The sequence below is a fragment of the Primulina tabacum genome, chromosome 18 (assembly GCF_025594145.1).
Source record: "Primulina tabacum isolate GXHZ01 chromosome 18, ASM2559414v2, whole genome shotgun sequence".
NCBI lineage: Eukaryota > Viridiplantae > Streptophyta > Magnoliopsida > Lamiales > Gesneriaceae > Primulina > Primulina tabacum.
This window is the reverse complement of record NC_134567.1, coordinates 12,398,433-12,413,852: the sequence shown is the minus strand read 5'-3', so window position 1 is coordinate 12,413,852 and position 15,420 is coordinate 12,398,433. Positions and strand designations below refer to the sequence as shown.

Genomic DNA, 15,420 nt, shown 5'->3' with positions numbered 1-15,420 from the left:
AGCCGGAGATGAGAGATCGATACCCCGAGTTATTCGGTGAGTTCTAATTTCGAGGACGAAATTTATTTTAAGGGGGGAAGGATTGTAGAACCCGTAAATCAGTTTACGTATAAGCCATGCATAATTCTAGATTTTTAAATTTAATTGACTTCATTGCATGATTATTTTAAATGCATTTCTTTGAAGTTAATTATTTTATTATTTCAGTTCAGTAGTTTGATTTTTAGCATTTCAGTTATTTCAGTGAGGCCGGACTGGAGTCGGAGTTTGGAGATAGAATTTAAGATTCGAAAAATATTTCAGAAGTTAATTGAGCTAGCAAGTAAGTTAATTTAAGTTAATAAGAAGATTTGGGGATTTATTTATGCAACTTGAGGTGAGTAGAAAATAAGCTTATTTGAGTTACTTAATTAAGGATTTATTCAATAAATTAATTAAAAGATTAGTGAGGCTTTTTGGAGTTATTAATTTAGTAAATAAACAACACTCCACATTCATTTTATTAGTAGATTTCGGCCACCCCTTGGTTACTAGAGGATTCAATTGCCAACTCATCAACTTTGACCATTTCTTTGCATGTAATTAGTAGGATAAATCTAGGATTTTTGGGAGCACCATGTAATAAATTAATGTTAGAACATTATCCCAGTCTAGATGAGCATGTAGAATCGGTCATTGCACCACCATAATCCCTCCACGTAGAGTTGATAGCAAACCACAATTCAAAATTCAAAAAAATGGAGACTTGGTCTTGATTCTTTCCCTATATTTTGCACCCATCTCCCTCACTCCCCTAACCATCATATCCCCTCCCTTAGTCACGAAATTCAGAGTGTTTTTGAGAGAGGAAAACCGTGGGACTCATAGCTAAGCGAAGGGAGAAAAATCGAGTAGAAGAGGAAAGGAAAGAAGCGCTCCATCTCCTCCGTGCCGCGTCGTCGTCGTTTCGTTCGTTTTCTTTCGAAACGAAACCAGGCATGTCTAGATTTCTTTCAAACCTCAATCAAGTCATATTATCAATTAATTTTCAGTACATGATCATGTTTTATCATGCAAAAACCGAAATACATCATAGAATTTTCAGAAAATAATGCATGCAGATTTCGGCCCTTTCATGACAAGCTTCACGTTTTCTTTTAGTTTTGATGGTTTCAGGTTGTGGTTCGACCCCAGGCTCCCAAGGCGACTCCTAGACACGTAATAGGATGCATTAGGACCATGTTGGCCCATTCATTCAGCCCCCATGCTTGCTGGATAACCGAAATGACAGCAAGTTTCCCATAGGCGCAGATTGGTGTTCGAAATTTCAGTTTTTATGTCAAGGGGTTGGATATGATCTTGGCTGCCCTAAGGGCTCTTAGCCATGGTTGGATCACTCCCCTAACATTTCTAAGACGTGACTAAGTCGCCCTTTTGGTGGCTTGGTCCATGGCTCATCGGTTTTTAAATAAACAACAAGAACAGCCCCTCCCCTCTCGGTTTCCCTTCTTTTGACAGCATCATGTTTTTCGAATTGTGTGGTTTGATGTGGATCTTGGTTGGCCTATGGCCCTTAGCCATGGTTCATACCATGCCCCTAGATGTCTAGATCGTGCCATGGTCAATCAAATGGCCACTGGAACGACACGAGACATCAATCAAAGCAACACACTACACACGCATACAAAAGCATTCTCGGTATGAGTTTTCGGTTGTTGCTTGAATGGTGGGAACTATGGCTGGCCAAAAGCCCTTAGCCATGGTTTGAATCATTCCTTGGGACGTTGCGGAGAGGATTTGGTCGATGGTTTAAGTCCCAATGGCCAAAAGTCCTCGCAAACGACGCGATGCAAGCAAGGTTGCAGCTGCTGGAAAATTACAGCAAGTTGCTGTGTCGGTTCGGTAGCTCGTTCGAGTTCTTGGTTGGCTTTTAGCCCATGGACTTGGACTGGACAGTGCATCATTGAGTTAGGAAGGTCATGTTTTTGACCGTTTGTTATTTGGATCATTTTTGAGGTCGTACGAGAATTTACGGTGCGATGTGCCAAATTGACTCTCGAAAGAGCGTTTCGTGTTTTGGCCTCCATTCCACCTAGATTTCGACCCTATCATTTTAGGAGCATTATTTTATGATTTTTCAGCGTATTTTAATCATGACTATACGTCGGTTCGGTGTCAGTTCAGGTTGGCTCGGAGTCATGATTAAATGCGAAGTCATTAGGCATCATAGTCGCATCTTTTGAACGTAATTTGCGTAGTTGGTCATGTTTAAGCTATTGCATATTTTTCATAGCACAGTTAGGTTGCAGCGAGCCTAGGGACGATCCAATCCAGTCCAGTTGGTAAAATTACGGGACATTTTCATTATGCCAGTTAACTATTTTACGTGCATTAAATAGAAAATGATTATTTTTGAGATTTATGCGATATGGCTTGTGGTTCATTCACTATGTGGGAGTGTTATTTTATACGGTCGCCAGTGACCGATCAGTTCAATATAGTACCACCCGGTCGCCAGTGACCAGCCAGCTCAGTTCAGTTTCAGCCTCCCCGGTAGCCAGTTACCGATCAGTTCAGCTTAGTACATTGGCCATAGGCGTAAAACATAATCTTAACAGAAAATTTTACCAGTTATTTCAGTACAGGCTTCAAGGAGCAAACATTTTTTTTCTGTGATTATCAGTTCAGTTATGCACGTATTATAATTGCTCAGTACAGATTATTTTCAGCATGCCTCAGGACAGGATATGTTAACTCATGCATATTTTAATTCAGATTTTTACTCGTTACCTTCGATATATGCATGCTGAGTCTTTAGGCTCACTAGACTTGATTGTTGTAGGTACTGATGAGGCCAGGGCCGAGGGCGGGGACCAGTGAGCCAGCTTGTGTCGGCAGTAGTGGCACCCGAGGACCTCATAGCAGCAGTTGTTATTTTATTCCGCAAACATTTTATCAGTCGTTGGATATTTTTTTAAATTGTGATTTTTGGCAAACATTATTTTCTTCCGCTGCAATATTTTGAAATATTGAACTTGTTTCACCAGTGATTTTATGAATGAGGCCACTTAAGTTCTTTTAAAAAGAAAATTTTTAATTTTCCGCAAATTTTCAAGCAAGAAGTTCTAGGGCATTTACAAAGAGCTCCCTTGACTCATGTAAATCGCCCTACCATTTTGCCTCCGGCCAGATCTAAAGGCATTATATTAAGGGAACAAGTGGACACCGCTCACTCTGGTTTGGATATTCCTCACATTCTCACTACTGAAAAAGGAAAGGGCACGCTAGTTGAAGAGCCAAGACCATCTAATGCTATTCAAACTCACATTGACTTGGTTTGGGAACAGGTAAATGCATTTGCCACATCGAAACTAAAATCTTTTGATAGTTGGAAGAGTTTTAGGACTGATATTTTGCCAAAGCGCTGAAGCACAAATCCCAACTGAAAAAGTTTATTAAACTTGAAGCGATTGTGTTGAATATAGTCAAAGCTGCTACTATTGCCCAGACATTGGAGATGGAAAAATATTTCTTTGATCAAATTCGAGCCAAAAAGCTGACTAGAATGGTTGAAAAGCTGAAATCCAACTACAATCCCATAGGTCCAACTGCATATCATGATAGAGCTGTGTTCACCCAACTGGACTCAGATCTTAGTGGCCTACCAAGGGAAATCAGATTTTGGGAACTGGATCAGGAGTTAGTTCTTCCTGAGGAAGCCTCTGAAGAAGAAGAAGAAGAACCCTCCTCTCAGCAGAAAGAGCCATCCTCTGAACAAACTATTGTTACAACTGAAGAAACAGTTCAGGATGTGCCATAATCATCTGCTGATAAACACATGTATTCCGAGGCTGAATTAACTTTTGCCAGTATTGATGAAATCATTCAGACAGTAGCCCTGGAAGCTCAGCTAGAAGCAATAAATTCTGAATCAGTTGCTCCTTCAACTGAGAAACCAGAACAAGAGGTTATGATATCATCTGAAGAACCAGTTGAGCCTCTTGTTGCTGAAGAATTAATTCAGCAAGAAATATCTGCTGAGACTGAAAAACAAACTAAAGTGCCCATCCAAACTTCAGAAAAAGAAATAACTGAATCGGAGGAAACTCAATTAATCATTGAAAATTTTCCAACTGAAAAGCAAGTCCCAGATTTGGTGCAAGAACAACAAGAGACACAAATCTTTGTTGTTACAACTCAGACTGCAGAAGAAGTCATTGAATCAGAAGTCCCTGATCTTACAACTGCTGTAACTGAAGTCCAGAACAGGATTCTAGTAATTTCTGATCAAGCTTCTAAAGATCAAACACAGGGAACATCTGATCATTCACCTCCTCTTCAATCCACAGAAATGGATCTTGTCCTTGAAGAAATCCAGAATATGCAGAACAATATGCAGCAGATGATTATTGAAATCAAGAAAATTCAATCCACACAATTGTCTCATACTGTCAAATTGGATTCTTCAATTAAATTTGATTCAGCAAAACTTAAAGCCATTCAAGCAAACATGGAGTCTCTTGCCCGAACTGTGCTTGAGATGAAAAATAACAGAGGTTTGGCTGAGAGTCTCTCCATCACTCAAGACGTTATCAGCAAACGAGTTGAGCGATTGGAAACTTCTGTTTCTAATAAAATGGAATTGCTGCAGATTCTTTTACAATCTGCTGTCTCAAGTATCTCCTCAGATGTCAAAATTCTTTCCACTGACGTTCGAAGTTTATCTTAAAAGATGGATTTGTTTGACAAAAAGGGGGAAGAAATCAAAGAGCATCTTGAGAAACAGCAGAAGAAACTATCTTGTTAAAAAACAGTTAATCAGATTATTAGATTCAGCTATTATTGAATCAAGACCTCTATAAGTTCAAGAAATTCAGATCTTATTTTATCCACATAAAGTTCAGTATTCAGTTATTATTATTTGCTAAGTTTTGTCAAACACCATAAAGGGGAAAATTGTTGAAAAGAGACTCTAAATTCTGGAGTTTGACAAACTGATCAACAAACTTATACGCGCGATTATATTCAGCAACTGGACTTAACAACTGAAATCAGCTGATCTAATAAAAAAAACTGATCAGTTGATACATTCAGCCGTATGCTTTTAAACTGATCAACCAACTGATACGTGCGATTATATTCAGCAACTAGACTTAACAACTGAAATCAGCTGATCTAATAAAGAAAACTGAGCAGTTGATACATTCAGCCGTATGCTTTTAAGCTAAACATCCTTCAACTGAACATGTCTTGAAAAAGAACATTCAACAGACAAAGAGACATAGAAGACTGAAACTGAATATGAAACGCCGCACTTCAATGAATACATCTTAGAACAACGAATTTCGGCTAAAGCAGTTAAGACGCAGCATTACAATAAATGAAGCAAACAATAATGAAGTGGCAATCAACGGATGCAAAGATTCAAATATATCTCAAGTTACCGTTAGAAGGGAAGCATATAAATATGACAGAAGAACAGCTGAAAAAAAAAGAAGATCATTCAATTCAAAGCTTGCTGTTATTCAGCAAAAATCTTAGCTCACTCTTACTTGATTTATTCGTAGCAGTCAATGCTACAATTTGAGCTCACTAGCACTTTGAAATAATTGTAAAATTCGATAGTGCTAAGATCAGTTACGCACTGAGAACATTTTGTAATAATAAGAGTTTCAGCTTTTGGCAGTGATAAGTCCAAACTGAAGTGGGTCAGTACAAATCTTGCATTCGATCAAAGTCTTTTAGTGGAAATCCTATCCTTGAGATAAAAGGGGTGACGTAGGAGTAATTGAAATCTCCGAACATCCAGAAACAATCCTTGTGTATTTTATTTTCGTATTCTATCTTTGAGTCAGTTACTTTCCGCAACTACTTTAGTTTAACTAATTGTCATTGATCGACAAGATTCTGAGAATCAATTTTTCACCAAATTGAACTCAAAATTCAAAAAGATCAGTTTTAATTGTGAGTGTTTATTCAACCCCCCCTTCTAAACACTCTTGATACGTTAATCGATCCTATCATCTTGTACAGCCCTTTTGGGGTGTTCTAGGAGCCCTTAAACTTGTGTAAAACATGACCCTAACATATCTTAATCATGGAAGCCCCTTAGGTAGATGAAGTTCATGGTTTTTGGATCAAAATACATGTTTTAAAAATCACACAATATGCATATCCGAAAATCTTCAAAGTTGCAACTTGTTTTCATGCAATTTCAAACATAATTACTTAATATGGTGTGATGATGAGTGAAATGAGAATATGGCGTGCCTTTGCGTAATTTACGCACGAATAACGTTGACGATTGCAAAGAACGGCGACGAGAAAACGACGGCTTGAAATCCCTTGCAAACTTTGATGATTTTCCCTTTAATTTCCTTGTGTGTGCGTGTGTTTATGAGTTGGGGGAAGATTTTCAATATTTATTTGGGTGTGGGGCGTGAGTTGTGAAGGGTTTGGGGTGGGGTTTTGCACTTTATATATTTTAATTAATCACTAAACAAGGCTTAGGCCCATTAACCATGATAATCAGGCCCATTAGTGCTCAATGAAAATATTAAAAATAATTTTGTTTAATAAAATTTGTGAATTTATTAGCCGTGTTCCCAAAACGTTCGTATTTTATTTGAAAATCCTACACCGATAAAAATTACGTCTCGGCGTATAAAATCACCTCAAAACCCCTTATTTTCAAAAATATGATAAAACATCACCCATATTTTAAATAATTAAAAACAATTATTTAATAAAAACATTTTCAATTTTTTTCAGCCATCGGTCTCCGTTCCTCGATCGCATTTCAAATAACCTTTAAAAATATATTTTAATGCAACCATTTGAAAAGTGTAATTTAAACATGTCAATGTGTACAACATAATTAATTAAAGCAATTAAAATATTTAATTGAAATACAAGAGAACTTAATAACCCGTGCATGTGGTTCTCGTTGACTTTTAAATTTTCAGGGCTTCCATTTGATCCTTACTTTCAAAAATCCTATGATTAACCCATAAATTTTTTGCGTTCTGAATTTCCTCTACATGTTTCCCATAATATAATTTCAAAAATTTTAAACTTATTTATACAAAATAAATTTTCATAAATTTTCCCACTATGCTAGGACTTACATTACTGCCTAAACTGAACTCCTAGCTACGACTGAAGGCAGCACCTTCCAGCCAACACTTCTTTAACGTCTATGTGTCAAAAACTACATACACAAGTTTAACGTCTTTATGCAAAACTGTCTTTGAGTGGTAAAGAAAAATTTGTGCCTGAGAACTGAACAAGAATGTTCTCACCCACAGAGGGAAAAAGGCTTCTAAACTAAGCAGATAACACGTTAAAGTGCCCATCTGGGCTGATTGCTTCTGAAAGCGGATATGCAATGTGCGTGCCCTTTCTTTTCTCTTTTGAAGAAGCTTTTGTTTTTGTATATCGTTCTTTTTCTTCAGCTTCTTCTTGTTGTGTCTTCTTGTCGAGTCTTGACTCATCTTCTCTTATATAGGCGGGAAAACTGAACGTACAGTGAGACTCATTTATTGTATCCGTTGCATCTAGGGGTGAGCATTCGGTCGGTTTGGTTACCAACCGAATCAAAATATTTAATCATAACCGAACCGACCGAATTAATTTTTTCAACTGATTAAAACCAAACCGAATAAAAATCGGTTAATTCGGTCGGTGACCGAATTAACCGATTAGTTTTTTAAAAAAATTGCTATTTAAAATTAATTATATAAGTAATTTTTCTTGAACACTACAATATACACAAATGCATAAAAACATAGCAACAAACACATCACAAATGTATAAGTTTTGTTTAAACACAATTCATACATATTATATCGATTTAAAAATTAAAAATTAAAATATATATAAATATTGATAAATAATAAAAATTTATTAAATAATAATATTTATTATATCGGTTAATTCGGTTAACCGATTTCAAAATTTTGAAAACCGTAACCGAACCGAATTAACCGATATAACCGAATTTTTTTAATTTGAAAATCAAATTTCCGAAATAACTGAACCGAATTTTCGAATACGCTCGGTTCGGTCGGTTAATTCAGTTTAACCGAAATCTTGCTCACCCCTAATTGCATCTTGAATTCATTTCTTGGACTTTTTGTCTCGACTTTTCGACTGACTTTCAGAAATATTTTGTCTTTAATGCTCTGATGCAACGTCCATTATTGTCCTTTGACTGGACAATGGTTTTGTACCTTCATGAATAGCTGGAATCCACTGAAAGAGTTTTTCTTCATCTCCAACTGAAACATTCTGACTGATGTTTCGAACTGGTCAGCTGAACTTATCTTCAGTTGGGCTGGTGAAATCAGTTGGCCAGTCAGTTGAACTGATTTCACTCTCACTCAATTGGACTGATCAGCTCGGTTTCTTCATCAGTTGAACACTTCTTCGGCTAGTCAGGCTTCTGAGGTTATCCTGCTGAACCACCTATCAACTAGACAATTAGCTGGACTGCTCAATTGACGTAAAATATTCAGTAAAAGGGTTAGTATATTCAAACATCGTTAAAAGTTCCCCTTTTATAACTGAATTTAAAGAAGTTTTGAAAACAAACAAAAACTCCCTCTCCTAAATTGAATTGAAAACCTTTTAATAGATATACTCAGAATTAAGAAAAAAAATACTTTTCAGTTGATGAAAGGAAATAATTTTTCTCAACAACTGAATTTTAAAACTGATTGACAATAATTTCAGTTTGAGAGAAAAACAAAAAACTCCCCCTCAGAAACTGAATAAAAACACGTATCTGAAAGATATTTATATAATCATTCATTCAGAGTTTATAATCATTCAAGCAATGTAGACAATAGATCTGGAAATATCCATTCAGTCTCAATGAAACACAGCTGAACAAATATGATGTTTATTTAAATAAATTTCCTTATATTTACATCTGAGTATATAAATCAGTTGAACAAGAAAAATTACTACAACAGTAGCATAATTTAAACAACATCAGATATCATGCTTGACAGGTTTTAAGCTATGCATACGCCGTTTCACGATCATGAAAGTATATGTTGACTAATGGATAGGACCCTAAAGAGTCGACCTAAACCACTGCCCCAGGCCCTGGACTGACCCAAGCCCCCAAAACACCAGAAGTCGAGTACTAGCCTTCACGTGAGCCCCATACCTGTGCAGCTGGAATTTTCTAGTCCTACAGCTTTCTCGAACCACCCAGACCTTTCACCACCCTAGCTAGGCTCTGCCTAGGACCCTTATGACTTTACCTAGCCTAGGCCAAAGCCCCAAGCTAGAGCCATCTCCCCCATGCACCAGCTGCTACCCTGCACTGTTTTCTTGGTGCTCTCGGGTGGTGTCCTAGCTTGCTAGGACTCCTCCCCATCCCATGGTCTTGAGTCCTAGCATGGCTAGGGCTCTTCCCTTGACCCCTCACGGACCCTAGCCAAGCCTTGGTCCCAACCAAACCAAAGCCAAGCCCTTGAACTCATAAAACCGAGTCCCCCTCAACTCCATGATAGAAAAGTGTTTCGAGCTTTGTGTTTCTATTTTGTGCAGCATTTTTGTTGCTTTCAATGACTCTAAAACTTGTGTAAATTATCCTTGATCCTATCCTAGTCATGACAGCCCCTTTAACAATCATATAAACATGTTTTGAATCCAATAACAAGGGTTCAAACACAAGCATGTGCATAGTTACGAAAATTGTGAATTGTGTGACTTTTTTTCATGTAAAAATTCATTAAATAAAATACTATGGTGTGATAGATGTTTCAAGGAAAGATTATGGCATGCCTTTGCGTGTAAAACGCATGAGTTATCGTTGACTATTTGAAGAACGACGACGAGGAACGACGGCTTGAAAACTCTAGCAAACTTGATGCTTTTTCCTTGATATTGTGTGTCGTGTCTATGAATTGAAAGGAGGAGTTTGAATGTTCAAGGGGTGTGGGCGTGAGTTGAATATTTTGTAGGATAGGGTTTTAGTTTTAAATATTAATCAAAATCGTAATCAAACTCTAATTGCTAGCTTATGCCCATTAACAATGCTAATTAGACCCATATAGCCCACTAGTGTTTAATTAAAATATTAAAAATTATTTCGAGTAGAAAAGTTTGTGAATTTATTAGCCGGGTTGCCAAAACGTTCGTTTTTTGTTGAAAATCCAACACCGATAAAACTTACGTCCCGGTGTATAAAATCACCTCAAAACCCCTTATTTTCAAAAATAAAAAAAATGGCATCACCCTTAATTTAAATAATTAAAAACAATTATTTAATAAAAACTATTTTCTATTTTTCAGCCATCGGTCTCCGTTCCTCGATCGCAACTTGAATAACCTTTAAAAATATATTTTAATGCAACCACGTAGAAACATGCAAATATGCACAACATAATTAATTCATGCAATTAATTATGTTGTGCATATTTTCCAATTAAAACATTTAATTATAATACAAGAGAATTTAATAACTTGCGTGCATGTGGTTCGCGTGGACTTTTAAATTCTCGGGACGTTACACATGTTCTACCTTGTTTTGGTTATATTCGAACTTTATGGGGATTAATTTGTAATTTTTGATTTTCTGAGGTTGAATTTCGAATTTTGGGAAATAATAATTGGGTTAAGTCAGTGATTTTTAGAGGATTTTGGGTTAACTGCCGATAAGGAATTCCTCAAGTTTAACAGTATTAGATTTGATGGTATGTTTTGTCGCAGGGAGGATATATACTGCAGGAGTAGCCCACGCATGCGTTGCTAGATTCAAGGGCTACGCATTCGTTTATATCCGAAACTTTCGTGAAGTGAGTAGGAATCATACCAGTAGCGATGGATTCAGGATTCAGAGTATTGATTCCACCTGAGGATCAGATGTTCACATCTCGAATAGTGAGAGGATTGGAGCTCAGATTGCAACTGAAGGCAGTACAGGCAGATCTGATAGTACTACCGCTGCCAGAGTTTTATATCATACTGGGCATGGACTGGCTCTCTTCTCATGGAGCAATCATAGATTTTCTCCAGAGGTCAGTGTCTGTCAGACCTCCCAGTGGGAAGCCGTTTGTTTTTGAGACAGCCAGACATCAGCAGTTCCCGCATGTCCTTTCCTACATGTGTGCGAGGAAACTTATCAAGAGAGGCTGCCAGGCATTCCTAGCCAGCATCGTATCAGTGACGGAGCCAGTCAGTCAGAGGCTGGAGGATGTAGATGTGGTCAGCGAGTTCTCCAGCGTGTTCCCCGATGATGTTTCAGGCACTATGAGTTCTTGGTGATGTCCTTTGATCTGAAGAACGCGCCAGAGATCTTCATGGATTTCATGAATCGCGTATTCCTAGCCATACTTGGATCAGTTCGTCATAGTCTTCATTGATAATATCTTGATCTATTCGAAGAGCACGGAGGAGCACAGTCATAATCTGATGACAATATTGCATACTTTACAGGATAGATGACTGTATGCTAAGTTCAGCAAGTGTGAGATCTTGCTCGACAGAGTGGCATTCTTGGGCCACATCATATCTCAGGATGGCATAGAGGTCGACCCGAGCAAAGTAGAGGCTCTCAGAGATTGGCCAGTTCCGAAGAGCGTGACAGAGATCCGCAGTTACTTTGGATTTGCAGGTTATTACAGAATTTTATACAGGGCTTCTCTTCTATTGCGGTGCCTATGACCGCTTTGACGAAGAAGAATGCCAAGTTTGTTTGGGGATCAGAGTGTCAGGAGAGCTTTGACAGACTGAATCAGGCCTTGACCACCGCACCAGTGCTAGCTATGCCATCAGAGCAGAGAGAGTTTGTGGTATATACAAATGCATCGAAGCTTGGTTTGGGCGCAGTTCTGATGCAGCAGGACAGAGTGAGCCTATGCGTCCAGACAGCTGAAGGTTCATGAGAAGAATTATCCGACTCATGACCTAGAGCTGGCAGCAGTGGTATTTGCATTGTATATCTTGAGACACTATCTTTATGGGGGAGAAGTGCAGGATTTTCACATATCATAAAAGCTTGAAGTACTTCTTCACCCAGAAGGAATTGAAAATGCGACAGAGGAGATGGCTCGAGCTGGTGAAAGACTATGAGTGATGCGACATTATCTACCATCTGGATAAGGCTAATGTATTCGCAGATGCTCTAAGCAGGATGCACGCAGTGATTGCCCATTCTGTCAGTGCAGAGACCGCTAAAGACTGAGATTCAGATATTTGAGCTTGTAGTTTATGCTCGCGGCAAGGCCTCGAATCTTGCTACTCTGACAGTACAGTCGATTCTGAGAGACAGAATCCAAGCAGGGCAGACTTCTGATGAGCTGTTACAGAAGTGGATACAGAGGGGCGAGGTTAAGGGCTAGAGACTGTATACATTTATGGACATCATAGTCAGACATATGGACCGCCTATCGGTTCCTCACAGTGAATCCCTCCAAGCAGAATCTTGAGTGAGGCCCACAGCACCCCGTACTCTATCCACCCAGGGAATACGAAGATGTATAAGGATTTACAGACTCTTTACTGGTGCTCGGGCATGAAGAGAGATATTCTGCGGTTTGTCTCCGAGTGTTTGACTTGTCAGCAGGTCAGGGCAGAGTATCAGAGGCATGCAGGGAAGATGAGACCACTCCCTATTCTCTAGTGGAAATGGTAGAATATTACTATGGATTTCGTGACAGGGCTTCCAAGGACTACTGGAGGATTCAATGCCATCTGGGTGATTGTTTATCGCCTCACTAAATCAGCTCATTTGTTACCAATCAGGAAGACATTCTCCATGACTCATCACACAGAGCTGTACATCAGAGAGATAGTCAGACTACACGGGATTCAAGTGCCCATAGTGTCAGACAGTGATCCGAGGTTCACGTCTGCGTTCTTGAAGAGTCTTCACTAGGCTTTGGGTACGAAGCTACTGTTAAGTACCCAGTACCGCTTTTTATCCTCAGATAGATGGCCAGTCAGAGAGGGTGATTCAGATTTTGGAGGAACTACTCCAAGCTTTCATGATCAATTTCCAAGGGCAGCTGGGAGCCAAAGTTACCTCTTGTGGAGTTCACGTACAACAACAGTTATCAGGCATCCATAGGTATGGCTCCATACGAGACACTGTACGGGAGGAAATGTAGGGGAGCGAGCAGAGTTGGGTCCGGATATTTTCAGACATACAAAAGATCTAGTGGCCAGGATTAGAGACAGGATGAGGACTGCAGAGAGCTGTCAGAAGAGTTATGCTGATCACAAACGGCGAGATCTTGAGTTTGCAGTAGGGGATCATTTTTTTGTGAAGGTCGCACCTATGACGGGTGTGATGAGGTTCGGAAAGAAGGGCAAGCTCAGTCCTAGATTCATCGGACCATTTGAGATCTTAGAGAGAGTTGGGACACTCGCATACAGAGTTGCGTTACCGCCGAATCTGGCGAGAGTTCATAACGTGTTCCACGTTTCCATGCTGCGAAAGTACATGTCGAATCCTTCACATGTGCTTAATTATGAGCCACTTCAGCTAACACCGCACCTATCTTTTGAGGAGCGACCTACGCAGATTCTGGAACAGACAGGAAAAGAGACTCCGGAACAAGGTGATCCAGATGGTCAAGTTCAAGTGGCTGAATCATTCTGAGGAGGAAACTACTTGGGAGACCGAGACCGAGATGAAGAGTCGCTACCCGGAGTTATTCGGTGCGTTTTGAGTTTCGAGGAAGAAATTTTGTTTACGGGGGGGAGAGTTGTAAGGTCCAGGAATTTAATTCACGTAACCTGACTGCATGCAATCTAGGATTTTTATTTTTAAATATGTGCTTAATTTTTAAAGCATTTTATGCATAATTCATGCATGATAGGGATTATTTCATGAAATTTTAAAAGTTCAGGCATTAGGATTTCTAGATGCATTTTACACTCGAACGAGGAACGGAGACTAGAGAATTTTCAAGAAAATTATTTTAATTACACGATTAATTTTTATAAATTAATTTAAAGCATTTTTAAGTGTATTTTTAAAAAAAAATGGATTTTATTGGGTATTTTTACCCACAGGATTTTATTTTTAACAAAATGCAAATTTTATCGAATCGGAGGACTTTTTAAGGGTTCGGCTAATACTTTCAAGAACTTACCAACACGAAATATTTTTTTTGGAGTGCGTTTGGATTTAATGGTCCACTCTTAGACTTGTTGGGCTTAGGTATTTCTTTTAAACTTTTGATTAACATTTAGGGCCCATTTATTTAATCCTAAACCTTATATTTAGTACCTAAGTATTTCCCTAAGCTCCCACTAAACCTATTTACCTTTCAGCAGCCGCCCACCCCTTCCACTCACAATCCCTCTCATTGACTCCATTTTCCACTTCAAGCAAAAAACTTTCCCCTTCGGCCGTGGTTCTTCGATCGTTTTTCGTAGATTAATCATCGAAGGCACGTTTGTATGCTCCTTTTCTCACCATGCACGCCAATAGTAGGAAGTAATATATGTATTTGTATGCAAAAGTTTCGATCAGTGTGATGCATGCATATTCGAAAATATTTGACATGAAAACTTTGCTTGTTTGGCATCCAACTCCCGTTTTCTGGTTGTGGTGTAAGGGGCTGCTGTTCTGGAATGGGAAGGCACTGAGCGTGAAGTCAAGATGTGGTTTTGAGGACTAGGAAATGGGGCTGGGGCTGTAGGATGTTGGATCGAGAGTTTATTTCCTTGGGAGTGACTCGCTTTTTGGAGTAGCGGCGTGCAAGGACCTTCCAGCAACACAGGGACCTAGCCGAGCTTTATACCAGGTCCTGATGGGCCTGAGACCGGGCTTGGAAGGGTTCATGGCGTGCTGGAACTGTCCCAAGCGTTGGTGTTCGAAAGGGAGGAAGTGATGCTCGTTTTGTGCGTCTCGGGAGTTTGGCTTTCGGGGTGGGGCTGTGGCTTGCATTGGTGGACAGCCATGGGTTCATGGGTTCCAGGGAAGTCCAAGGTTTGTCTAGGTGAGGCCGAGCCATGTCTAGTGCCGTCAGTAGAATAGGAGCGTGAGTTAGGAGAAGAAGAGGGTGATAGGGTGCCATAGAGAGTAAGGCTGAAACTTTTGCATTTTCTGAAATTATCAGCCGTTAAAATTTTGGTATGTTGATCATGTTTAAGATCCTTATAGTGTTTTAAAGAGATGATAAAAAGTTGGGTAAGTTTTGGATAAGTTTCGGTTCGATTCAGGTAAAAACCGGGACCCAGTCCAAGTTTTAATACGAATCAGTTAAGTCGTGAATTTGGCTCAAGTTTACGCCTAGTAATTCACTTAAAAATGTTTTGGGACATTTTAAGGTGTTTGGTAAGTTTCGGGTCAATTTTAAAGGTCCAGGGGTAAAACAGTAATTTTTTGATTAACAGGGGCAAAATAGTCATTTTGCACCCAGGGTGAGATTTTGGTCTTGGCAGCGCCCTGAGCACAATCTTATCATGTTTTTA

General features: G+C 39.1%; 1 protein-coding gene across 1 annotated transcript; it reads left to right on the top strand.

Moving 5' to 3' along the window:
- The first annotated feature begins 10,815 nt into the window (after positions 1-10,815).
- Positions 10,816-11,259, top strand: LOC142532296 (uncharacterized). The gene has a single exon (XM_075638616.1). It carries the CDS (start codon positions 10,816-10,818, stop codon positions 11,257-11,259), a length of 444 nt encoding a protein of 147 aa, XP_075494731.1.
- Positions 11,260-15,420: the final 4,161 nt, after the last annotated feature.

Coding starts and splice junctions, on each gene's coding strand:
- LOC142532296 (XM_075638616.1), top strand. CDS start 10,816: ATGGATTCAGGATTCAGAGTATTGATTCCACCTGAGGATCAGATGTTC.